This window comes from Acinonyx jubatus, chromosome C1 (genome assembly GCF_027475565.1).
Source record: "Acinonyx jubatus isolate Ajub_Pintada_27869175 chromosome C1, VMU_Ajub_asm_v1.0, whole genome shotgun sequence".
Taxonomy (NCBI): Eukaryota; Metazoa; Chordata; class Mammalia; order Carnivora; family Felidae; genus Acinonyx; species Acinonyx jubatus.
Genome location: NC_069381.1, coordinates 19,542,951 through 19,569,594, shown reverse-complemented (window position 1 = coordinate 19,569,594; position 26,644 = coordinate 19,542,951). Strand labels below are relative to the sequence as shown.

Below are 26,644 nucleotides of genomic sequence, written 5' to 3'. Positions count from 1 at the left end.
AAAACAGCCCCAGTAATAGCAGTAATTAAGAACTGCTAGACAGAGTACTATTTTTGGTGTTATGTTTCCTCTCATCCAAAAACAACTATATAAAGTCACAGGATTAATACATGATACACTGGGACTTTTGGTCTGTTTGTCTGTCTCTAGAGCCCAAACTCTTAACCATCATTCTCTACTGCCACATCAAGGAAAGATTATTCTATCTAAATCCAGAGAACAGTACAAGGAAAAATAGATCAAAGTTCCAAGTAACAAACTTCGAACTGTAAGGAAGACCTAACAGTCTATGATATTGGGAGGTCCCGGGGTTCTTGAAAGCATGAAAATTAGGACAATTACCTGCCAGAAACACAGACCTGGAAGTTACCTTGCAATTCAGACTCTTCGGTTCCATTGCTAAATTCCACTTAACATCATGGATTACTACTCCATGTTAATAACAGGTTTTGACACAAGATTACCCAACTAACCAGCAGGCCAACTGGTACTCACCTTTATGATGTTGGCACAGAACCGCTCCCAAAGTGACAACTCTCCTTCCTTGATCCATGACATAGCTCCTGCCCTGGCAGAGGATGAGCCCAGAACAAGAAGACACCAGCCCGGTAACCTTGGATAAACAAGAAAGAGAACAAATCACCAAAGCTTGCAAACAGCTTCAGATGACTGTGCAGAGTAGCCAGCATTAGGATCCAAAGACACTGGTCTAAGCCTATAACTCTTCACCACCCAGAGTTTATAGCGAATGAGACCTTTGGGGTAGAGGCCTTTCTCTAGTTCTGGCTTGGTGGACGTTGCTGCTATCCTCTTTTCCTTGGAAACTGCACCGACTTTTCTTGGACATCCAAGTCGCCTTCCTGCCACACCACAGTGCGTGCATCCTGATCCTTCCCCGCTTCTTCTCCATCCTCCCAGAGACCGTTTCTCATTCTGCGTTCCAACACACCAACCCCTTCAGGGGTTGCACCCAACACCTCCAACCTCAGAGGTCTCCCCATTATCATTCCCTCATTCATCTCCTCCACTAGCCCCTTTGTTTCTCCCACAGCCGCCCCCCATCCCGCCCAGTCACCTCTCTCCTCTCTCGCTCACCGCTTAAACCCAGCACCTGCTCCACTCCACCCGGAACCTTCCGGCTGCTCCAGTGGCTCGGCACTTCCTCACGACGTGGCGCTGGAAGAATATGTCATCGCCGGGCGCTGGAACACGCCCCCTCCCGCCACCCAATGGGCGGCGTCGGGCCCTGCGCCTGCGGGCTTGGAGGAGGGGCGGTGCTAAAGTTCCGGCCAAAAGTCGCACTCCCGGAGGCGGGGCAGGGAAGAGCTGCGCTCACGTGACCGAGTGGGGCGGGCGGGTTCCGGGCCACGTGCTTGGGGACCCGGCCGGGAAAGGCGGGGCCGAGATCGCCTCGGGGAGCGGAGAGGTCTGTATCTCTCCGCAGATCGGGAGGCCTCGGGCGGGCGCCCCTAAAGAGCGAGAATTCGGGGATCCCCATGCCGAAGCGCAAGGGCGTTACAGCCGCTGGTGGCAGTTTAGGACTGCTGAGAAATGAGTTTGGGCGGTGTCCTGCACGCTGGAAGGCCTAGAGACCTGGCCCAAGTCTTTCAAATCCTGTATTTACTGTTTGCAGTTTTGTTTAGTGGATTTTAATCATTTGGTAAATTCCTAGCTCTAGTCAGTCTCACAGACCCACTTACTATCAATCCATTTTGTGCTGATTTGTGCACTCATATTTTAAGATTTTCAGATTCTCAGGACCTTCCCAGAGGAACTCAAAATGGGGTTGAGGCCAGAAAGCTCTGCTCTAAGAATGACTAATAAAATAACTGAGAGGCCATCGATTAAGCTTGATAGAAAAATCATAGGCATTAAGCTCTGTACCAAACCTTTAAGGAAAACTGTTGCAGGAATTTGAGCACTCACAAAAGGAACTGAGTTCAATTTTCTGAAAATTAGAAAAGCAGGGGAAAAAAAACCCCAACTTTACAATTTCCAAAGAACCTTGTAGTTTCTCACTTTGTAATCTCATCCGAGGAACAAGGTAAGGAAGAGTTGCTGCACTGGTAACTCCCAGTTCATCATGTGTCTGATGAAAGGGTTACTTTTAACACACATGATCAAAGAAAGCCCTAGAGATGAGTAACCCACCCATGAATAGTCTTAAGCTTTTCCATCCTTCCTGCTTTGCATCCTGGGAGCTAAGTTTCAGCCTAGCTGATTACTTCAGTTTTGCAGAAGACCATTTACTGAAGCCCTGTAATAGTTTGCTACTTTTAGCAGCTTCCATGGTCAGCTTTGACTTTTGGGCGTGAAATCTCTGGAGTGGGTATGTAATTTCTTGGCCTTGTTCTGCTGTTTCTGTGCACTTTGTGTAATAAATGGCATGCCTCCAAGCAAGTTTTTTTCTTCTTAAATCCTTCCCTTGGGGGTGGGGGAACTAGATGTTTTAAAATACAATGTTCATTAGAAGGCTAGCACACTTGCACTCCAATAAAATGTTAACGTTTTTGTATAGCTAATCAGTGTTACTTCCTCTGGCCTCAATTTCCCTAGTTCCACATATTCCCCTCCCTGGGGTGCTACAGGGGGTTAATTAATTAAGATTTGTAAAAGGCTTTGAGGAGCAGGGGAGAAAGTATTAGGGTCTCATGCCCCAAGCCATGGCCCCATCCTTTCATCCCAGCCAGTGGCACAGGCAACCCCATTCTTATGCATGCCAAGCTCCTAATCCCCTCTTGAATGTGGCAGCTTCCAAGGAAAAGGACAAGAGGCCTTAACTAGAAACAAAAATCCACTGTAATGAGGTGCTAAGAGGACTGAATTTTCAGGATTCATTTCTAACAAAATGGCTGAACAGGAAACTTAATGGTTCTTCTGTGACTTCTGAGTCCCAATCCAAGAAGGTGGGAATTATGGAAGAAAAACACCCTAAATATCCAACAAGAGGACAGTTTCAGTACCAATAACTTTTTATTTATTCATTGGATTTTCCCAGGGTAAAAAGAGAAGGGAAAAGGGTCAGCATGTGTATTACAAAACAATAGCAGGTGGGGAAAGGAAGTACCCGGCACAGCAAAATCAACCACATAAACACCCCCCAGAGATGGAGTCACTAAAGCCCAAGGGGGCTCAGTTTCCTGCAGTTCAAGAAATGAGGGGAAGGGATCAGGGAAAGAACAGATAGGTACAAGCTTTCCTACCCCAACCCACCCCCATAAGTTCAAGATTTCACACAAAGCTTTGGTTTCTAGCAGTAAACATGGAGTTACATTCGTTCGTCTCCTATTAAACAATCTTGTGGCCACTTTGACATAAGTTTCTTGCACCTGCATAAAAATTCCTGAGTGACTTGGATTATACATTCATCTTCCCTTTCTTGGTCTCCAGACCCTATTTCTACATGGAAGGCCCCCCTCGTTGCTTTTGCTTCTCTCTACCCTAAGATTAGAGATTAAAGTAGGGTTGATCCATTCAAATACAAGTGTATTGGTAGGAATCACATCAAGGAATGGTCTTGACACAAGATATTAGGAACAAGGGATGGAGTGTTTATAGCTTTTTCAGGGTTTAAAGGTACATGTGGGAGGGGGGCTGTTTTGGGGAGGGGGATAGGGTAGGAGTCAAGTTTTTAGAATAGAAGATCTGGTCCAAAATAGGAAATAGGGGAAGGAAACACAAAAGAAAGGATGGTTCAAGACCACCACACTTTAAGAGGGGTCACCAAGCTATGTTCCAGATTCTCTTCCTGGTGCAGAACCTTTTGTCAAAGATGCTTTGGCTATTTTTCTCAATACAAAAAGAAGTTTGTAAACAATAAAACCCCAAAAGAACATGGAGAAGACCAACACTTTATATTTACACAAACCAGACCACCTAGCAATCACCCAATCAGCTATTCGTGAAGTCCTACAAAACCCAGACAAATACAATATAACTAGCGGGGGGGGGGGGGGGGGGGAGCAGCGATTGGAGACAAGAACCCAGGATCAGACACACATCACCCAATGCGTTCTATTGCATTTGCCCCGTTTCAACACAGTGAGGTAGGTTTGTGGTGATCTCACAGCATGTAAACGAAACCTTTTCTCCTTTAGCTACCACGACATTAATCACTGCTACAGCAGGGCAGGACACTGGCTCTGGGCACCACAACGCCATGGCTTATGGTCTCTCTGGAAGCCAATAAGAAAAGCCCAGAATTTACAAAAGTTGAGAAATTTAGCCTTTGCTTCCTTCATACACCCATCCCTGGGCAGCTCAAGATGGGTACAGAGGTATTGTTCTTAAAGCTATTCTTACCAATTTTTTTTTTTAACTCTCTCTCTCTCTCTCTCACACACACACACACACACACACACACACACCCTGTTGTGCATGGTAGGCCTAGCCCAATCCAGTGAAGGATGGATCTGGTATGTAAAGTGAGTCCCGTGCCCTGGGATTAGAAGTCTGGAACAGAAATCCTTTACTATACTTATAGACAGCCCTCTCCTAACTTTGGCTTTGGCTCTGCACCTTTTGGCTCGGTGCAGCCTCTTCAAACCTTCCTGTACCACCTTTTCCTGTTCGGACCAATTTCCAGTCTTCCGGTAGAAAGAGATCAAGTCATGGGGGCAACTGAGCCAAAACCTAGTCTCCCATGGAACATTGAAGGCGGAGGGGTTTTTAAGAGGACACTATGGCAGAAAAGCCAGTTCTATTTGGCAAAAATGAGGTAGTTCAATAGGCTATGCACTCCAAATAGTTGTTCTCCCTGATGATATAAAAAACAGTATTCCTGCCATGCAGACCTGAAGCTGCTGCCGACTTATCCCTGAGATCGCTCATGTACCTGAGAACACAGTGCAGGAACGAGGGCCTTAAGATTAAAATACACAAAAGTACAAAACCAGAACATTTATATTACGAAAAAAAAAAAGTTAAAATGCACAAGATACGTCATTCGCACACAGCTAGTGCAGTTGGCATCCTGGAGAAAGTGGGGCCCAAGGTGCGGTCATCCAAGGGAGCAAATAAATAAAATGCTATCGGCCCAGAATGGGGTGGGAGTAAGCTTAGGAACAGCAGGTCTGCAGCTGTTCCCCCAACAGTCCCTTTGCCTGCGGTCACAACCCATTGCTCGGGAGAGTTCTCAGCATCTTATCCCAAGAGTGGGGTAGGGGACAAGTTGTGGAAAAAACCCTGCCTTACCCTTGAGAGATTCCCTCCCACAGAAAGTAGTGCTCCGTGGGTTGGGCCCATCAATCTGGTCTCATGCTTGATCTTTACATTCTGGCATGGGAAAAATTATTACTACGTATCCTTCTTTGAAAGGAAAACAACTTCCCTATCCAGACCACTTTCAGAAGCTGGAGATCTGGGGGGCGGAGACTCAGCTAAAGCACACGGGGAGAGATTTTCCCCAGAACACGCTCACAAGCATTTGGATAGAGCATGGTTGGAGTTCATTTGCCTCACCCCTTCCCCCTACCCTGCCAAGAAGGAAGAGGGGGTGATGCTGTGGACCCCGGCCTGAGACACATGGCAGCGCCAGCTGCCCCCTACCCACCCTGTCCCCACTTTCTCCACTCTGCCGATTGATGCCTGCTCCTCAAAACTTCCTGATCACAAAAGCATAGCCCCCACCCACTGTAGCTCAATTCTGGGCCTCTGGGAGCAGGGCAGGGCTATGGATCTCTTCTTCTTCTTCCTCCCGAAAGTAGGCTGGCTTTCCCTGTGAGCTGGGGGCCTGCTGGGCTTTCAGTGGACACGAGGCCACCATGTGGCTGATGCTCTGGCAGAAGTGGCACTTCTTAGGCTGGGGTGGCAGCTTGCATTCCTTGGCATGGTGGTCTAGACCTCCACAGTTGTAGCACCTAGTACAAAGCAGGATGGTAAAGTTGAGAAAGGAGCGAGAGCAGAAGCCTTCCTCTGAGTGAGGACACCTGGGCTCTGATCAGTTACTATACTCACTCTCCTCCCTGGAAACCAATTTCCTCACTTACAAAAGGAAGACTTAGGACTAGGACTAGATACCTCTAAATTCTTCCCAAATCTGTCATTGTCTAGATGGGATCTTCAGATTTATGTCCACTTGAAAATTCTGAAATAATCAAGGACGGGAAGTCATGGACCCCAACTGGGAACCGCAATTCACGAGATAGGGAAGACACTACCATACGCTTAAGAAACTGTACCGGTCATTCACTAAAAAGAGAGAAAATTAAAGGAGTCAGGCAACTATATGACCTGCTCCAGCACAGAGCAAAGACAAAAGAAACTAGCCACTAGAGACCTAGTGAAGAAGCAACAGGTACATCCACCATCTTGCCCCCATCACTTAGACTTTCCCATCTGTGATCTTCTTTGCTTCTGAAATAATTAAGTGCCCTTCTCACCTACAGCCCTTTCCTCATCTCCCATACCCTAAGGCAGAAACGCCAAACACCCACACGTTGCCAGGGACTGCAGGCTTCATTGTGTCTTTGGCATCCTGGTCCAAGAAAGGGGCTAGATTGGGAGAACTCTCCCTAGTCCAGCCACCTTCTCGTCCATACCTGTCTCCCTTTGATCTGCGCTTCTGCATGTTCTTCCCTTTGGGCCGCCTCTCACTCCCAATACAGAACACCCCACCGGGGCCCGTGACCCGGATAGATTCCAGGCCCTTAGCAGACTTCTTAAAGGTGAACTCCACGGCCTCACCCTCCTTGAGGCTCCGGAAGCCCTCCATGTGCAGCTTGCTCTGGGGAAGGGAAACATGGTAGATTTTAATGTTAGTCTCCATTCTTCCACCAAAAAACTGCATACACGCGTTCTTTAAGGTACAAGTGTGATACTATTTCCATGTTATCAGTAAGAAATTATCCACTCAAAGAGCTACCACAATTAAGAACAAGTGATCCATGTTACATTAACAAAGAATAATCATTACATAAACAGATGCCATAACTTTTTTGTAGCTCTTGTCATTTAGACAAAAGTAGAACAGATGGAAAATTCTTAAACGTAACATTTATGAGAAATCAACAAATAGTGGCGCCTGGCTGGCTGGGTCAGCAGAGGATGAAACTCTTATCTCAGAGTTGTGAGTTCAAGCCCCATGCTGGGTGTAGAGTTAAAAAAAAAAAAAAAAAAAAAAAGATAGGTGGCTCAGAAGGCTGAGCGGCTGACTTTGGCTCAGGTCATGATCTCGCAGATCGTGGATTCGAGCCCCGCGTCGGGGTCTGTGCTGACAGCGCAGAGCCTGGAGCCTGCTTCGTATTCTGTGTCTCCTTCTCTCTGTTCCTCCCCTGCTCACGCCCTCTCTCTCTCTCTCTTTTTTAATTTTTGTTTTTGTTTTTGTTTTGAGAGAGAGAGAGAGAGAGAGAGAGAGAGAGAGAGAGCGCGTGTGAGCAGGGAGCGGCAGAGAGAGAGGGAAACACAGAATCCAAAGCAGTCTCCAGGCTCTGAGCTGTCAGCACAGAGCCAGCGTGGGGCTGGAATGCACGAACCGTGAGATCATGACGTGAGCCGAAGCCGGACGCTCAACCGACTGAGCCACCCAGGTGCCCCCCCCCAGACTTTGATCTTTGCACTGAGATTGTGAAAGACAATGACCTGAGTTTTAAAAACACACACTGAAATATTTAGTGATAATGGTGCTTGATACCTGTAACCTATGATTTAGACACGATGTTACTGGCAAGTTAAAGGGAAAAGACAGTATGACCAAACCTGATGAATCAGTAAGTTTATAAGGGAAAGCCCACTAGGAAGTTCAAGTATATATAGAGAAATCAACAGGGAAGGGCAACAGTTCAATACCGTCAAGAAAATTACCTATCTGTTTTAGCTATCAAGCCAGAATTCTACACTTTTATAGCACTTGTATGCAAACTACATTCCAGAGAAATTAAGTATCAAAATGTTAAAGTATGGAACAACCTGTACAAGTCAAGACAGATAGACTGATAAAACTATAAAAAGCTACTATAAATCAGTAAGAAAAAAAGAATCACAGAATATAATGCCTAATACATTTTTGGATGAATTAATGAACCAAGAGGTAAATCTGAATTGTCTGACTTGGAAAGACAACCAGGTCATACTGATGAAGGAAAAAAGATCTAGCATGTTTGGAACAACCCCATTAATAGACTACATGTTTATATTAAAATTTAAAAATATCGACACTTGCAGAGAGCCTGGCAGCCTTCCCCAAAATAGGGAGTTATCACATAGCTAGTGGAGAGGCAATAAACGGGTCAGAAGAACCCAGGGTCCTGATTCAAAGCTCACAGTCCATTCTACCTTGCCACTTAATGCATCAACAGCAACACATTAGTGGAAGTGAAAGCCTCTCCCCAGAACAGACTTCATTATAGCTTACTCCATTAGAGTAAAATATCCAAAGAGTGTGTCAAATGTCAACAAGGTGTAGTCGTAGAAAATAGGGATCAGAGAAGCAAAAGGGATCACTGTGCACCTAGTCTTGACGTGAGGGAACATGAATAAGTAGCACTCTTATATTACGCAGGTGGTGGTTGGTAGGAGGAATATTTCAAACTGGGACTTAGGTGAGACATGCTCTTTAGCCAGCCTGGATCCCCACTTTCTCAATCGTGGACATTGTTGTTTTAATTTAGATGGCATTGCTTAAGACAAAGATCCCATGGAGGTAATTGGATAAAAGAGCAAAGGGCTGAGTGCCAGACACACCGTAGAGTTCACGAAATGCTGGTTGTACCAATTTTTGGCTGCATGACCTTAGTCAATCATGCAGGTCTGGACCTCAGATCCTTCAGAGAATTGGGGTAACAGTAAGTTACCCATCTAGGCCTCTAATGAAGATTATGTGGGCATGGAAACATCGGGAATGTGCTCAGCAAATATTTCATGTATTATCTGTAGCTTTTTCCACCAGTTCCACCATAGGAATATCCTTTCCCTTCCTTTTTATTCCCCCAGGAACAGCCAGGGGACGTGATGACCTCTCCCCTCCCCCAATGCTGATGTGAGGCAAGGGGCAGAGCATTAAGGCAGGAACTAAAAACACGGCAGAAAGGTGAAGGGCCCTTTCCCCTTTCCTGTTGCACAGAATCGACCTTGATTTGAAGGCAGATATGGCTGGTCTCTTATTCAGCTGAGATAAACCAGTTGTCAGGAGGTACAATCCCAGGTCCTCCCATTTGCCTAGTGGACTCGGAGGCCGGGACACTCCTAGTTCCAGCTGTGATTCAGCAGATAAGTGATTAAGAACAAGGGTTTGGAGTCTGAGACCTGTTTCCTCCTTTCTGTGCTAACCTATAAAATGGAGCAAGTATTAATTTTATGGTGGCCCTATGAGGTTTTATGCATGAAGAGTAGTTAACACATAGCCTATCACACATAAATCCTCAGTGAGTGGCAATTATCATCAACCTCTTCAGACTGGATCAGGGCAGGGTAACAGTGAGAACGGAGTGTCAAGAGGCTCAAAATTTTAACTCGGGTTTTTAGTGCTAACTGTGGAAACTCAGATGGGTTTTTATACCCATCTACACCTCCTAGGCTCACTGTGAGAACAAGAGAATACCAGTGGGGGCAATACGAAACTGACTGGTCCTCTCAGGTCACCCACTCCATCACTGGAGGATTTGAGGTTTATTTAAGACTGTCAAATTTAAAAATGTAACCCTGCAGGGACCTTACCGCAGAGATTTAGACTGGTGGTCTGCAGGGGTGGCTCCCTGCCCCCCCCACCCTGCCCCTTTCTACAACACATAGTTTGAATTCCTCTCTTATCAGATAGGTAATCGCCGTGCAGCCCCACTGAGCTGGCCTCACAGGGCCAGAATCAGAAAGGAGCCTGAAATTCTTGCTACCACCCCCACCCCACCCCCAACCACACACAAAGCAGAGCCCCGCCCCTCTCCCCATCCCCTCCAAAAAAGAAAAGGCCTGGGGGGGGGGGAGGGGCAAAGCTTGAGCTCCCCCAATAGAGCCCAGCCCCAGGAAACAAAGAGTTGACACTGGTTGGTTCTGGTGGTCAGATTCCTGGAGTTCCAGAGGCTGTAGCTTCCCCGGCTCCCCCGACTCCCCCCTACCCCACATTCATCAGTTCCTTCCTCTCCATAATGGGGTTATGGTCACTGAGAGAAATGGATAGAGACACCTTTCTTCCAGTCAAGCCTGCTGGGTCGGCCAAAGTCACCGCCAGCAGGCATCCTCACTTCTCCCTGCCCTGCCATCCCAGGCTTCCAGGGATAGAAGGACACAGGAACCCCTCTATGTTACCTTCGGTCAAATCCTCTATGCGGGAACCCGAATGAGGGCCATTTATTCAGGTAAATTATTTTCAAGGTTGGTGGGGGAAGCAGGTTTCCTTCCTATCTTCCTCACCCAATTTGTTCAAGGCAGGAGGGCAGGCAGCCCACAAGGAGCCCACTCCGCAGGGGAGGATGGCATTTAATCAGACAGAAAACAGTTGCAAGGAGACCTTTCTTTTTTTGGATGGCAGGGAAGGACTTAGGCCAGTTAAATACTTCGACCTTCTGCTTCCTTAATACCTCACCACGGCCTCCACCACCCTTTCCCGTATCAGATACTCCATCCAGCATCGACCGCTGGCTTCAGCAGCAGTTGATACGAAGGAGCTTAGGGAACATGGTGTTGTGAAAAGCACACAGGAACCCGAGTTTCCCACAACTTGCTCTGTGGAAGTCAGACACATGCTGGTTCTTTAATCATTTGCAAAAGCAGGGGATCAGACTTCATGATAACCAGCCCCAACATTGCCCGGTTTTAGTCACATCACTCCTTTCTACAGAAGTGGCAGGCAGAATTTGGGGGAAACTTGCTTTGGTCCCAGCGATCAAAGGTTGCATTCCCGGTTTTTCTGCATCACTCAGGCCCATTCCAGCTCCAGACTGTCGAGTGAGTGTCTATCCACTCAGTTCCAAGTGCCTAGCCATACACAAATATTTGTGGAATAAACCAAGTTGTCCACCGCCCCAAACTGCTGATATTCATCTAAGCTTACTATAGGCTAAGGAGAGCTCTAAGCACATCACATGTTGTAATGCATTGAACCTTCATATCAAGTCTGTCAGATAGGCCTCATTATGACCCCATATTACAGCTGAAGTCATGGAAGCAGAGAAGTAAAGCGTTCTCCAAATTCAGTGCACTGATTGCCATCAGCCTGACCCTACAGCCAGTGCCATGCAGTATAATGCAAGTCATATTTGTAAATAAACATGTTAGATGTAGATATTAAAACTTTCTGATAGCCACATAGAAGTAAAGGAAGCAGATGGAAGAAATGACTCAGTCCCGAATTGTCCCCATAGTCCTACCTGGGCTTCATTCCTGAAGGTAGGGTTTGGTAGGGGCTAGGAAACCAACCGGTTCTACCAGAAGCAGTTTATTTGATGATATGTCAGGGAGGGTTGAGGAAAGAGATCTGTCTGGAACCAAAGGCTGCCAGCAGAGACAACCCCCACCAGTCACCTCTGCTCAGACACAACCAGAACTACCAGTTACTGCCTGGAGTTCTCCACCAGATGGTGCTGCTCATCAGCTGTCAGCATAAAGGCAGCCAGAGGGAGACTGGAGAGGGAGTTGCTTGGTTTTGAACTGTGAACCAGAGATTTATCTCCCCAGCTTCTTAGGGCAGGCATCCTCGGTCCTCAGGAAGCAGTTAAGGGCACTGAACTTTCAAGGATAGGGCGCTGACTTCTCACCAGGTCCCCACCCACTCAAAGGGTGCAGAAGAAAGCGTCCTGGAGTTTTAAAGCCAGAAACCCAATTGTTCTTATGTTCTCTGCCATTTACAAAAGCCACTAACTCTTCTTGGACTTTGATTTCCTGTCTGAATTAATTTAACTCCAAGCTGAGATAATTTAAAATGAATCTGTACAAATTTCATACTGTTCCTGAAAATTCTCTCTTCCTCTCCCATACCTCCTGACCCCAGACTTAATATAGATAGTAATTGTTACTCCAGCTTGCAGGAAGAAGGGAGGGGTGGTGGTTTTGCCTAGAGCAGTTTCCCCCAAATATAACAGGGAATTCTAGTAGGGTGAGGACCTGGTGATAGTTTGGTTAGGAATGTTCAAGAAACAACCCTGCCCTGGGGAAAGTCACTAAAAAACCACTTCCGGGGCAAGGCAGTGTCACCAGCTAAAAAGGTTCCAAGTTTCTTCTATTGAAAACTTGCTCAGGATGGTGGCACAGCCTTTACTTGGGCCACGGTCAAGAAAGCATGTCTTGTCAGAAAGACAAGGACCCAAGAAGATTCCATAATGCTCAAACTCTACCAACTTTCTGAAAATCAAAACGATTCACTTACTTTAGTCTGATTTCTTTCCTATTAAGGTGAAAATGAAAAACTAACAAATCACCACCAAACCTGTGGCTTCACGTCCATAAGCAAAAATTAGAGAGTCCTATCTGGGTCTCAACACTTTTGACATTCACTCCAGTTCATGCTGCATGAAGAGCCCAGCCCTATTCTAGACATCAGTTCAGAGAAAGAACAGTAACATTCCCTCCCTTATTATGTCCAGTCTTTCTCTCTGGAGGAAGACCTCTACTGACCAGGACCCTAAACTTGTCCTCCCAATTTAGGAACTCCTTACTTCTTCATATTAGTTCCTTCTGCCCACCAAGTCCATACTAGGAAACTAGACAGCTAGTCCCTTTCTTCAAAGAGCTTATAGGTCAGAGGAGGAGATAAGACCAGCACATCACTGACTAGATATGAGGTGAGTAATCAGAGGCACCAACAAGGTTATAAACCAGGTGGGAAGAAAGCTCCCTCTACATTCTCCCCTCCCCACCCCATCCAGAAATTCCTAATCCAGATCCTGCCTGAGGTCGCTCTCTCCCACTCATCCTTTTCAGAAAAAGCAAGCCACGTGGCTTCAGCTGTTTCCACAGTTTCTCTATTGAAATTTTTTCTCCTGACCCAAACTCGGTCCCTCGGTCAGATTTGGGATCTTCTTTTGCCTCCAGGCCTTCCAATACAGTATTTTAGCTGGAAAGCCATTTTAAACATATTTGGATTCTGAGCAGCTGTAGAAGCAGGGAGGAATTTTCTTGTTTTCAAATTTCTACAAGTCTTGGGGGTTTGGGAGTTGAGCCACAGGAAACATGAGTTAAACCAAAACTCTTAAAATGGCTATTAAGATTTCAAAATTCTTAGTGAATCTTAGGAAAATAGTTTAGTGCTTTCTTGCACCTCCGTTCCCTGTAGAACTGCGTTTCTCAATTGAGGGGGTTTTGCCTCCCAGGGGGCATTTGGCAATGTCTGGAGACATTTTGGGTTGTCACAACCGAGGGATGCTCTGAACAAAGAGTTATCCTTCTCAGAATATGTCAACAGTGTTGAGGTTGAGAAACCTTGGTTTAAGGGCTGGCCATCTGCCAATATTAGGATTCATAAACTCACCTAACCCTGGGGACAAGCAGAGAGTTCTAGATCTGAAAATCTGTGTCTGAATAAAAGGATTGTTTAGAGAAATCTCTTCACCTTTTTCTTTTTTTCCCCTTTAAGGCGAAGGGCAAGTTTTCTTTCCTACTTATCCACTGCTGGGGGTGCATAATGCATTTGAGAAAGAAGAGTGTGTCGGGAACCAAATAAGCCCAGCCTTGGAAAGGAAAATGTTAAATTGCTTTCCCCCCTTCTTCCTCTTTTCTTAGAAAGGGGCTTCCCGATCCTCCCTCCTGGCAGATGTTTATCTTAGGACAATTATCCTTCTCACCACATCAGGCTCCTAGGTACCCACCACCAGCAGCCAAAGGAGGGGAGGTTTTCTTGCTGAAGAGAGTGCCTTACCCCCCATGCACACACTAGGAACATTTTCCTTCCCTAGAAAAATTTTTAGGGATCATCCTTCATCTACTGAATTCTTCTCCAGTAGAGCCCCCAAGAGATATTTCACATTCCTCAAGTGCAGGGATTGTAATCACCAGTCTAACCGCTACCATAGAGTTTTGAGATCACCCCAAGCTCCGGCCGCTTGCTCCATAGGCTCAGGGAACTTCCAGTCATTGTCCTTCTAGAACTGTTTCGTGGAGGGTGTTAGGGGACTAAATTCTCAAGTCCTTATCCCAGCCCCACTCCCTCTTGATAACTTATTCCACTGTGGAATGTCCTTGGACATTCCAAGATCCCCAAGTCCAGGTTATCTCCCAGCTAACCCATCTGAAGGAGCATGGCGCAGGCTCCCCTCCCCCAAACCTGAAGGTCCCTGCTTTCCTCTATGCCACCCAATATTTTCCACTTGCTTTTGATCCTAAGGTTAAGTGGACTGAGGCACAGATTCATTTGTTCGGGAACACCTTCCTTGGGATTTGGATATCACCAAGGAAACCCAGATGATGAGGGGCTACATTCCTCCCAGATCCTATTCAGCAGCCTTTGGAAGGGAGGCAACAAAATTTGGGGTCTCTTTTACTCCAAGCCTCCCAAAGTTGGGGAAGCTGTCCAGTCGTCTCCAGACCAAGAGATTTTAATCTCTTTGTGATCAGATAAATGGAAGAGTGGGAGAGCTGGCTACCCCGCTGAGGAGGGCCATTCAAAGCTGGTTCCTGTAATAAAGTGATTTAATAGATCTAAAGAGGCCAATTCCCTGCATTCTCCCACAATTACTTCCTGAGGGTTATCATTCACATATGTAAATGAGACAGGGAGGGGGGCAAAGCCACTAGCCAGAACTAGTTGTCTGATGGGGGGGGGGGCGTTAAGACTGGGGGGGAGGTCGAGGACACAGCAAGGAGGTGGCTAAGCATCCTGCTGTATACCCTCCCAGCAGATGTTCGAGTAGTCCAGTGACTCCAAGGTACCCAACATTAAGTGCCTCCCTGCATCCCATATCTCCCTTGTTTCCCCCCACTCTGTGTCCTCATTGAAGGCCATGCTCGGGAGACTTCCCTGCTGCCTCGGACCAGTCCACCCAGGATCTCCCTTCTTCACCCCTCCCCCTCCAGAATACCATCCCTCAGGCTCCAACCCTTAATCCCCACATCCTCCTTTCCCATCCCCCTCAGCTCCTAAAGCCAACCTCCCCGAAGTAACCCCTCCCTGCCCGGCCTGGGTGTCAACCTACTGGACCTGAGATCAATTTCTCCTTCCCAGGTCCAACATGAAACCTCCAAAGGTGGAAGGGACACCAGCAGCAACTTCCTTTATGTGGTTGTTATGGGTGGCTGGTGTCCCAGGACCTCTGGGACACTTTTAAGATATTTAGGAGAGGGTGAGAGGAAGAGGCAGCCAGGGAGGAGGGAAACCTGAAGTCTCTGGCTCCTTGTTCGAGGCCGGAATGTTAGGACAGCAATCAATGGCTGTCTGGGGCCATAAATGCCAAGCAGAGAATAGGTCCAGAGGCTAGCCTCCCTCCACCCCCTGCCCTGCGACACTGAATTTCACCCCCACTGGGCTGCCTTGCTTTAACTGAGAACTTGGGGTTGTGACCTAACTCCCTCCCAGCCTGGACCAGGAGTCTAAGGCCTGGGCTCCTTAGGTTTTCCTTCCTGGAAGAAGTGGACGGCAAAAGCCCAGTAGGTGAACTGTGTGCCAGAGGCGGGTACTCTGAAGAGGTTTCAGGCCCCCAAACAGATTCTTCAAGGATCTGCCAAACTCACTCAGGCCTCAGGGCTTTAGTTTTGGGTGACCACCTGGGTGCTGGAACCTAGCTGACTTTTCAGCTTTACCCCTGTTTGATCCTAGAGTGGTTTGCCTGCCTCTCTCCCGCCAGGGAGCTCCATTCACATGTTAGTGAAAGACGCTGGGCGCTCAGGGCCCTGCTCAGAACCGGCATGTGCTTCCCTGGCCGGCCTGCTGGCCCTCCCCCCACCGGCAAGCACAATACAACCTTAGTTTCTGCCACATGGGGTCACCTCCCTGCCCCCTGCCCCCTTCCCAGGGGAAAGAGGTAACAGACACGTGGTAAGCCAGAGGGGTTCCGGGAAGGGGGTGGGCGTGCTGATAATCGGCTCTGCCCGCCCCCCATCCCGTTGGAATTAATGGGCACTCAGAACTGGGGTGCCAGCGCACAATGAGATCCCACGGTTTCCCTCAATCCAACAGCCGAGTCCGTCCGCCCCAACCTTGAATATGCGCGCCAACATCCCCTTCCCCCGGCAAAGTTGCCAGAATCGGTCTCACCTGGTGCACAAAGACATCCACTGGGGGGTCAAGCGCGACCCCGGCGCGGGCGGTCATGGACAGGAAGCCGAACCCCATGCGCACGTTGAACCACTTACAGATGCCGGCACCGTGCAGCAGCTGCGGCTCCTCGGCCGCCCGGGCGGCGTCCTCCGGCGCCTCCTCCGGCGCCTTGGCGCAGCCACCTGGAGGTTGGGAGGGCGCTCAACTGGGGGGGCCACGGAATCGGGAGGGCCCTCTCGAGACCCAGCAGGGAGACCCAAGTGTCCAGCCCACGGGTGTGCACCCAGGTGGCTGTAGCTACCAAGAAGCTGGCGAGCAAAGACCTGTCCTGGCCGCCTCCCGCGCTCCCCAAGCTTCCACTGAAGCCAGTGTTGCCCCAAAAGTTTTGCTCCTCTTCCCACAACATGTTGCCCGGGGATAGCTGACCGGACAGGCCCCTCCTCTTCTGTCCGCCCGCCCCCGTAGCCTCGGCGTGCACACCGCTGGGACACCAGGGTTCCTTGCTCCAGAAATGGCCCCTGAAGCAGGAGGCCGCACAGACTTAGGGTCCTTCGGCCAGGCTGGGGGACATTTCCCAACCTCCCTTTTATGTGGATCCTGGGCGCCCCTGAAGCCTAAGGTGTCCCCAGTAAGTCCCGAGCTCGAACCTGCGAACTGCTGGTTTGACACAGAGCCCATGGTAGTCGGCTGAGCCCGCGGCCCCGGGCCCCTGGTCGGGTGGCTGCTGGCCCCAGAGAAGTCCGGAGGCAAAGGGGTGGCTCGGAGAAGAGGCTGCTACATCTTCCCCAGCACAATAGCGGTGGGAGGGCCCACGGCTTTTCAAAGGCTCCCAAATTCTAAAAGACAATGACCCAACCCCCCGCGGGCAGCCCCCTCCCCTCCCCTCCCCTCCCCTCCCTCTTCTTTCCCCTCCCTTTCCTTCTGGCTCCAGCTCCGGCCCTCCCCCATCGCTGTGGTCTCTGACACCTCTGGGGTGTCCCTTCTCAGAACCTTGAGGTTTGACACCCCCTCCCCACACACACATCTGGAGATGAGGGACGTCAGCCCTAGAAGTCTTGAGGACCCTGGAATTTGGGATCCTGTACTTTAAGGACTTAGTGGGGGTTCCCAAAGCAGCATACAGGTGGGGGGCTTGTGGGGGGGGTAGTTTTAAAACCATGTGACTGCTCCCACACACACTCACACACCACCCCCGCCCCCCGCGCAGATAATTATACATTCCAGAGAGTTGGGGGAGGGAGGTGTGAGCCTGGCAGCGCTGGCCAATCAGAGACTCAAACCACCTGTCAAGGGAGAAATGGATGAGCCCTCCCCCTCCCCCAGCTCTTGAGCGCCCCTCCCCCTCCCTTCCCCTTCAGGCCTCTGAGCTGACCCGGCTGCTTGGAGCTGACCCGCTCTCACCCCCCACCCCCGTGTGCTTAGATAGACCTGGAGTTCAGGACACTAGGAAGCCTGGGATGGGGAAGTGGGGGGGGGGGGGGGGTGGCTGGAGACCCAGCCCGGCTGATCTCCAGTCCTGACCAAGGCGCTGCCTCTCAAGACGCTGTCTCTGACTGAATGTCTCTCCCTCCCTGAGTTTCCGAGTGTTTTTTAGATCTCTCAAAGTGCTCCTAATTGATTCTGTGTAAAAAATCCTTCCTTTTTTCCTTCCAAATCTGTGTCTAAAATTGACTCCACGTGGTGCTTCCTGGGAGAGCAGAAGGAAACCTAAGAGGCTTGAAGTGTGTTCCTCTCTCCTCCAGCTGCCCTCATCCTGTTCCTATCCCAATCCCATCCCTATCCGTTGCTGGGAGAGGGACGAAGTGGGTAGGTGGGTGGAGGCATTTCTTCTAGTCCTCCGGACACTCTTGGGTAGCCAGACCTTCCTTCTTTCAGAGTCCCATCCTAAAGTGCGCTTCCCTCCCCATGGTGGGGTTGGTGGGGGAACTGGAGTAGACGATCTCCTTACTTGAAGAGGTAGCTCTCCTTCTGGGAGATAAAGAGGGTTGGTCAGGGGGGGTGGCTAGTGCCCTGGTCGGAGATGGACAATGGCCGGGGGCTCAGTGCACGGCCCTGGCCCTGCCCCTTCACTTCCGGTGCTCAGTTCAAACTGGACAATGCCAGCTCCGGCCAGTTCCCCTCCCCCACTGCTACAACCCATTTAAAGAGACAGAGCCTGCTTTCGGGGGCATCCGCTTGCTCTGAATTCAGTCTTCTCCACCAAGTGTGTAGAACCTCTCGCGCTTCTCACCCTGAGCGTGTGTGTGTCTGTGTGTGCGTGCGCGCGCGCGCCCGCCCGCCCACGTGTATATTTAAGAGAGAAAGAGAATGAGTGGGGGTAGGGAAGGGAAAGAGGGGAGAGCAAGGGGTTGTGGAGAGATTTTTTTTCCTCTCTTTCCTACATGGAGAGTGCTCTCCAAAAGACGAAAACTTGAGTGTACGGGATAGGGGGTAGGACTTTGGGTGATAAAGAGGACAAATGTGGCCCTTCACTACTCAGCCTAAAAAATACATATCATTAAACAAATATCATTAGTAATGTCCCACTCCCAGTTGAGAACCTTAATTTCGTTCTTCCAAGAGTTCTTCCAAGTACATCAGCCAAAGCCATTTTTGTTTATATAATCCTCCCCACCTAGGTCTTATCTCCCCTCGGTATTAGGGCCTTTAAAATATATTCACTCCCTGTATCTCTATTCTTAAGATTCAGGAGCAGGTGACTGAGGTCTGGCTGAAGAGAGGGAAAAAGGAATTTAGTGGTTTGGTCTCTCTTGGTCCGCTCTCAAATAAGGGTTGTTCCCTCCGCAGGCGTGACCAGCCTCTCTGTCCAGGGTCCTGAGAACTCCAGGAGCCCTGTCCACGGTGCTGAATAAAGCCACTCTCTCCTGGCTCCCAGCTCCCAGCTTTGAGAATGCCTTATTGATTTCCCACCTCCAAGTCCTTCCCAGAAAACCTCTCTTCTCAAACCGTCAATGACCCTGACACACTTGAGACAAGTGAAGGGATTCTCTTGAATGCCAGAAAAAAAAAAAGAGGGAATATTCAGCAGTACATGATTCTGTGAGAGCAGTGCAAGTATCTCAAGCTCCCCTTCAGAAAATTGTATGTAAGAATTCATTTGGCCACAAAGGGTGAGGAAAGAGGACATAATATTTTCTGATTCAAAGAAAAGCAGGGTAGGGGCACCTGGCTAGCTCAGTTGATAGAACATATGACTCTTGATCTTGGGGTTGTGGGTTCCAACCCTACATTGAGTGTAGAGATTACTTAAAAAGAAAATCTTAGGGGCCCCCGAGTGGATAAGTTAATTCACCATCCGATTTCAGCTCAGTTCATGATCTCACAGTTCGTGAGTTCGAGCCCCACATCAGGCTCTCTGCTGTCAACCCAGAGCCTGCTTCAGATCTTCTGTCCCCCTCTCTGCCCCTCCCTCACTTGTTCGCTCTCTCTCTCTCCCCCCTCACAAAAATAAACAAATATTTTTAAATATATCAAAAAAATACAAATAAAAATAGAATCTTAAAAAACGTGGGGGCGCCTGGGTGGCTCAGTCAGTTGAGCTTCTAACTCTTAATTTCGGCTCAAGTAATGATCTCACAATGGTGGGATCGATCCTCATGTAGGGCTCTGCATTGATGGCAGAGTCTGCTTGGTACATTTTCCCTCTGCCTCTCCCCCTCCTCAAAATAAATGAATAAATTTTATAAATAAATAAATAAATAAATAAATAAATAAATAAACCAGAGTAGAAGAAACAAAACAAAACAAAGCAAAACAACAACAACCCAAACCAACCAACCACCTCCAACAACAACAATAACAACAACAAAAACAAAAACCACAAAGGAAACCAGAGTAGAAGAGAGACTAATCTTTGTTTTCAAATTATTTTCCTAATTAATGGGAAAATGGGAGCATAGGTGTTGGAGCCAGCTTGCCCATGTTTGAATATTGGGTCTACTTACACAGCGATCTGGGGCACATTCTTTTTTTGCGGGGAGGGGCAAATTCTTTAACCTCTCTATGTCTCAGTTTCCTCCTCTGTCCAATGGGGATAATGAGGATATTTAACTCTCAGAGTTTTATTATGAACAAAGTTAGATCACACACTTAAAACCTTTGAAATAGTGCCTGTAATAGTTTTTAATAATGTAAACTATAACTATTATTATAGCTATTGTGAATATGATTGTCTCTATGAACCAGAACCTGCTGGATCATTTGCTTCTTAGGACTAGGGCCATTCATGTATTGTTTCTTTCTGCATCTTTTCCCACATCCTTACCAGTACCTAGCACAGTGCCTGGCCCATAGAAGGCACTCAAGAAGAGTCTCCAGAATAACCTTTAACTGAAATAATAAAAATGTTATAATAGTCTTAATATTTATTCTCCTGACTGCCTCTCTCAGGTCTAAACAATACAAACCCAGGAGGGTTTCAGGACCTCATAAAGTTGCATATGTAGAGACAGAGGCTGCTTTAGGAAAGGGCATATGGCTCCCAATATAACTGACTCTGCATCCCCAGTGGGTTGATTCTATGTGGGAGGTGGGGACTCCTGACCAAACCTTCTCCTGGGTCCTTGTCTCAGTGAAACCTTGTTAGTTTCCTACTGCGAACCAGTCAATGTGTTAGCTCACAAGTTTGGTGGAAGAACCAGGTAAGTATTATGCACTAGGTAGTATGATGACTGAAAATGTACCCCCAAAAAGTAAAGAAGAAACATGTCCAGGTGCATGCCTTGGCTGACTCAGTCAGTAGAGCATGTGGCTCTTGATGTTGGGTTCATGAGTTGGAGCCCCACGCTGGGGGTAGAATTTACTTAAAAAAAAGAGAGAGAGAAAGAAAGAAAGAAGAAAGAAAGAAAGAAAGAAAGAAAGAAAGAAAGAAAGAAAGATTCCCTGCCTTCTCAAAAGTTACAGTCTGGTTAGGGAGACAAGGCCTGATATAGCTAAGTATTACAATTTTTTGTGTATTTCTGGGAATAATAATATCTAGGTGGGAAGAAAAAGGGGTCTTTAGACAAAGGTCTAGTATTAACACAAAACATGTTGTTGTTGTTGTTTGAATATCTCTTTAAAATATTTTACCAAGTTCCTCTTGTGTAGGTACATATCTTCATAAATGGAAGAGCCGAAATAGGTCTTAGTAATAACTCATTCAACATTTTAAAAATATTTATTGAGCACTCCCATGTGGCAGGCATTGTTCTAAGTGTTGGAAATACATCAGTAAACAATACAAACAAAAATGCTGCCTTTGTGGAGCTTATATCCTGACACCTTACCATAACAAGAGCTATTATTTGTCAAGAATACAGGCACATTTCTTTACTATATTGTACATCTGAAACTCATATAACAGTGTATGTTAACTAACTGGAATTAAAATAAAAACTTGGAAAGCCAAAAATATTTTTTAAAAAGAATAAAGCACATTTCTTATCTCATTAAAGCCTGTCAATAACTCTGAGTAATAGGTATTAATATTCCCACTTTGTAGGAGAGGAAACTGAAGCTCAATGAATCAATATAACCTGCCTAATGTAGCTCAGCTAATACATGGCAGAAGCAGATTTAATTCACATACGTGACTCCAAAAGTCACATTCTTTCCACAGTCCTAGAAAGTTGTGACTGGTACTGTCCCCATTTTACCAATAAGGAACAAGATATGTACAAGCAAAAAGGCTGTGAAACAAAACTATATATTCAATATGATTAGTAAATAGGACCCAAGCTTGTCCCTGAGCCACAGCTCATCTGTCATTTGTAGTTATCACCCTCCCCCAAACTCCTTGGCTTTATAAATCAAAGAGCTGACCAGAGCAGGGCAATCATCTACATCCAACTCCCACTTCGGAGGTGTTTTGAGAATTCTCTGGTAAGGTCCAGGATGGTTGTGTGTGTGTGCGTGTGTGTGTGTTTAAGATTTTAAGTAATCTCTATAAGTAATCTCTATACCCAAAGTGGGGCTCGAAGTTACAACCCTGAGATCAAAAGTCTCATGCTCTGTCAACTGAGACAACCAGACACCGCCAGGATGGTTGGAGTTAAAGCCCTTACCATCTAACATGAATGGTAGTGTGCATTTGAGAAAAGTATTTCCCACAATGTGTCCTTCAGTATACTAGTTCCATGGAATGATTAATATATCTTACTAAACTGAAAAGTTTCTAGGGGCACCTGGGTGGCTCAGTCGGTCGAGCGTCTGACTTCGGCCCAGGTCATGATTTCGTGGTTTGTGGGTTCGAGCCCCGTGTCCAGCTCTGTGCTGACAGCTCGGAGCCTGGAGCCTGCTTCGGATTCTGTGTCTCCTCTCTCTGCCCATCCCCCACTTGTGCTCTGTCTCTCTCTGTCTCTCAAAAATAAATAAATAAATGTAAAAAAAATTTTTTTTTAAAGTTTCTATAGTGAAATATTTGGAAAATTGTATATTAGCTAGATTTCCTATGCAGGACTTTTCAAAGCCTCTAGTATGGTGATGCACTCTGTGATTCATCAGGGAGGGAATCATATTGATGTGTGCAGGGTTTCCATTCATTCATCTGTTCATTCACTCAGTCACCTAACACATATTTATTGAGCATCTATTATGTGTCAGGTGGCACTGTTTGAAGCACTGATGATATGTCAGTGAACAAAACAGATTAAATTCCTACCCTTGTAGAGCTTACATTCTAGAGGAGAGGGACAGATAATAAAGAAGTAATTAAGTAAAACGTATAGTATATATAGTTCAAGCTTGTTAATTTGCTCCGTTATCTCAGGAAAGGAACCCAGTTTTACCCTTTAAGGGTAAAATGAGGGAATTGGATTCATTGTTAGACAAATGTTTCTTCCAGTTCTGACATTCTAGTGTGTGTGTGTGGGGGGGGTGGGTGTGTGTGTGCAAGAGAGACAGACAGACAGAGACAGAGAAACAGAGACAGAGACTGGGAGAGAGACCCCGTTCCTAACTACGCTGAGAAGCAATCTGTTTTCACCCATGCTGTCATGTTCATCCCGCTCTAGGGACTAGGGCTTCCTACATCAAGTGGGATTGTGTACCTCTCACCTCTTAGGCCTGTTGAATTGGCAGAAGGAGGATGAGCCAAGGGAGTCCCTTTCCTTCTTTCAGTCCTGCTCTGCATGCGGGCCTTGCTTCACAGAGCAGGACGCCAGGCACTTGCTTTCACCAATAATGGCTTCATTACATTGAAAGGAGACCAGAGTGACCTCAGTGAAATAGACTTCCTGACCCCAGCTGACCTCTGACCCTCACCCTGACAGCCTCTAAATCTTTTCCTTCTGACACATCCCCCACAAGGTACAAGCAAGAAGAGGAAATGATGAGCCCACCATAGCCCACTGTCCAGTGACTGTACCTCACCCGATTTCCTGTTGCATGGAACTTGCCATGCCCGTAATTTACTTCGCGACCGCTGATCCTTTCAGTGATCTTCGCTGTGACTCTAGCCTGGCCCATGGGTCACAACTCATGAAACTGTCATTCACCTGGTGTCCATTTGTGTGTGTCCAATGATTGTCATGTACCATGGAGGCAGGGTGTCTAACCAAATGCTGTCATTTCCCCAATACCACTTCAGCCTCGACCTTTAACCTACCCTTCCCTGACTCGGTAGTTACTGCTTATTGAGAGCTGATTATGCCAGGTGTGTACCAAGTGTTTGTGTGTATTGTCTCTTTCTGTCCCCAACCATCCTAATCTGACCCCCATTTTACTCAAGGGGAAACTGAGACTTAGTGAGTAGAGTTAAGTGATTTGCTCTGACTCACAAATCACAAAGGGTACAACCCAAATCTAGCTCAATCCAATATTTTTCTTCTTCACTTTTTTTTTAACAGTTAAAGTAATTAATGCATGTGGTTTAAAAAATCAATTAGTATTGAAAGAATTATAATGAAAAACAATAGTCCTCTGACTACCCTACCCCCTCTGCTCCCGTGAGACAACGACTCTTTGGGTCATTTTTTTCCGTAGGATATTTCCATATCTTTAAATTATATGCATGTACCTCTGTTCCTTGATTTATCAATTTTAGATATCATCTATTGATTTCCTGTTGCAGTGGATGAGGACTTATCTCTCTTACAGGACCTACCTCCCCCTTTTCCTTCCTAGTACAGTTAAATCACCATTTTCAACCAAATTGATAACCAATGTTTATACTGTTAGGATTATGGAAATGTTCACCTTATTGCCAAGTTGTGTACTAAGTAGGACAAAATTTCTTTTCTTTATCATGTTTTATTTTTCCTCTCTCTTTATTTCCTCCTTTCTTTCTTCCTTTTTCTTTCTTTCTTTCTTTCTTTCTTTCTTTCTTTCTTTCTTTCTTTCTTTCTTTCTCTCATTTAAGTTTTATTTATTTAAGTAACCTCTACACCCAGCATAGGGCTTGAACTCATGACCCCGAGATCAAAAGTCAAATGTTCTTCTTCCTGAGCCATCCGGGCACCCCTACCTTTCTGTCTTTCCTACAATATTTGCCATTGAAATATCTTCAATTATTTTCAATGGATCCATCACATTATCTTTGCCACTTAGCCCTTGTTTTTCCCAGAGCCTCTTTCCTGAGGCCTTCCTTCCTGGTTGTTCTCTGAGCATGCTTCATAGTTGTCACCTTGTCACCTTCACTACGGTGGCTAGACCCACTGATTCCTAGAAGTCCATGTCAATCTCTTCCTTGGTTCACACTTAAGGAGCACATCCTCAGGTAACTGCCTAAGAAAGGGTGCATGGGAGGGAAATATTCTGGACCTTACAAATCTAAGTGTGTTGTTTTCTTTACCCTTGCTTTTTGATGATTACAAAGCCATACCTTTTACCACTCTGGTATGCTGACCCCTAGCAAAATGAAGAAAGACACGTGGCTTACTCTGAGGTCACTGAAGTTGGAGATGTCTTTTCTAGATTCTGAGGTTGTGAACCCAGCGTTATCAGTGGAATAAAAATTACTATAGTTAATGCTTTTTGAAGGTTCACCATGTGCTAGACATTGTGCTGAATGCTTTACATAAATTATCTCATTTAATCCTCACACCAAATTTATAAAAATAAGCATGGTTATTGTTCCCATTTAAAGATGAAGCTGAGGAGCTCCTGGGTGGCTCAGTCAATTAAGTGTCCAATTCTTGATTTCATCTCAGGACATGATCTCACCGTTCATGAGTTCGAGCCCCATGTCAGGCTCTATGTTGACAGTGTGGAGCCTGTTTGAGATTGTCTCTCCCTTACTCTCTGGCCCTCCCTGCTCACTCTCTTTCTCTCTCTCGCTCTCTCAAAATAAAGAAATAATTTTTAAAAAGTTTTAAGGTGAAACTGAGCACTGAAGGGTTACTTTAAGTGACCTGGTAAAGCTCATGGAGTAAGTGATAGAGTCAGGATTCAAACCCTGGTAGGTAGGTTGACTCTGGAATCCAAGTTCAGATTCAGTAACGTACATTGGAGGAGACTTAGAGATTAGTATATTCAGACTTTGTCTTCCTCCCATCCATTTTGTAAATGTGGAAACAAGACCTAAAATCTAAGTGACTTGCTCAAGGTCCCTTAACTAGTTAATAACAAGAACTAGAAACCCAGGTTTCCTAGTATCACCCTTTCAATCAAGGAAAGAGTGTTCAAATTCAGGATTCATTTCTGAAAGTTGGTTTCCCTGGTTGTTTAGCGGGGAGAAAACTATTAGAAAGGACAGATATCAAAGATTTATGTCCCATCAGATTGTAGCTGGGATGTGTAGTAGAAGCATGTATGATGCACCATGGAAACAACGAAAGCTAACTCATGTGATATGTTATGGAAAGCTTCACAGGGAAGGTGCCATTGCATTGGACCTTGTCTAAGGATTTGAAAACCAAAGAGGGCAGTGCGTTCCAGAGGAAAGGCACAGCAAAAATGAAAGCCAGGACGATTGGTGAACAGCTTGTTTGGGGAACAACTACAAAGCTTGGTTACCACATTGCAAGTCCTCTATGTCCCTGTGAAGACAGACAGAGACACCTGCCCTCCTTCCATTCGACCTTCAATCACACATTCATTCAAGATTTTGTCAGTAAGAGAGATGGAATGGTATGGTAAGAAAGTTCTGGGTTCTATCACTAATTCACTGACCGACCTTGAGCAAATCTCTTCTGGGCCTGTTTCCTCATATATCAAATAGGAGAGTAGATTTATGATCTCTAAGGTCTCTTCCTGCATTTGTGATAATTACAGAATGAGAATAGGGCAAAAGGTGTCTAAGTGTCTTTGACTTTCCTCCCTTTGGAGTAAGGAAGAAAATAACATTTGTTAACTTCTGCTAAGTTCTGGGCATAGCCCCCTCCAGCCACCCTGTGAGGAAGTGTCATCTCCCCATTTGACAGAAGAGAAGACTGGAGCTCAAACTATTTGAATAACTTCCTCAAATTATCCCAGCAAGTAACAATAAAAAATAATAGCTAATATGTATGAACGTTTACCATGTTCCAGACACTCTGTCAAGATCCTACATTAGCTCATATAATCCCTCAACAACTCCATGGTGTGGGAATTATCATCTCCATTTTCAAGATG

General features: G+C 46.5%; 2 protein-coding genes across 3 annotated transcripts in view; both read right to left on the bottom strand.

Annotated features, from left to right (window-relative positions):
- DHDDS (dehydrodolichyl diphosphate synthase subunit) overlaps positions 1–1,254 on the bottom strand; it is a 33,784-nt gene extending 32,530 nt beyond the window's left edge. For both annotated transcript variants that reach the window (XM_015075131.3, XM_027059980.2), the window contains exons 1-2: positions 1,096–1,254; positions 496–613 (exon numbers count right to left, since the gene is read on the bottom strand). In XM_015075131.3, coding sequence (XP_014930617.2) covers positions 496–558 — 63 coding nt within the window. In that variant the 5' untranslated portion in view covers positions 559–613; positions 1,096–1,254. The remainder of the gene's footprint in view (positions 1–495; positions 614–1,095) is intronic.
- Positions 1,255–4,356: 3,102 nt separating this feature from the next.
- Positions 4,357–16,520, bottom strand: LIN28A (lin-28 homolog A). Its single transcript, XM_027058210.2, has 4 exons — positions 16,388–16,520; positions 16,112–16,296; positions 6,540–6,724; positions 4,357–5,858 (listed from the first exon to the last, which is right to left on the bottom strand). The coding sequence occupies exons 1-4, from the start codon at positions 16,518–16,520 to the stop codon at positions 5,639–5,641; spliced, it is 723 nt and encodes a 240-aa protein (XP_026914011.1). The 3' UTR covers positions 4,357–5,638.
- Positions 16,521–26,644: the final 10,124 nt, after the last annotated feature.

What these genes read in the sequence shown, in the direction of transcription:
- LIN28A (XM_027058210.2), bottom strand. Translation starts at nt 16,520, where the DNA reads ATGTTGTGGGAAGAGGAGCAAAACTTTTGGGGCAACACTGGCTTCAGT. An exon ending in AGCCACCTGGGTGCACACCC is followed by an intron (nt 16,297 to 16,387) that starts GTGGGCTGGACA and finishes CCCAACCTCCAG; the next exon opens with GTGGCTGCGCCAAGGCGCCG. An exon ending in TGGATGTCTTTGTGCACCAG is followed by an intron (nt 6,725 to 16,111) that starts GTGAGACCGATT and finishes TCCCTTCCCCAG; the next exon opens with AGCAAGCTGCACATGGAGGG.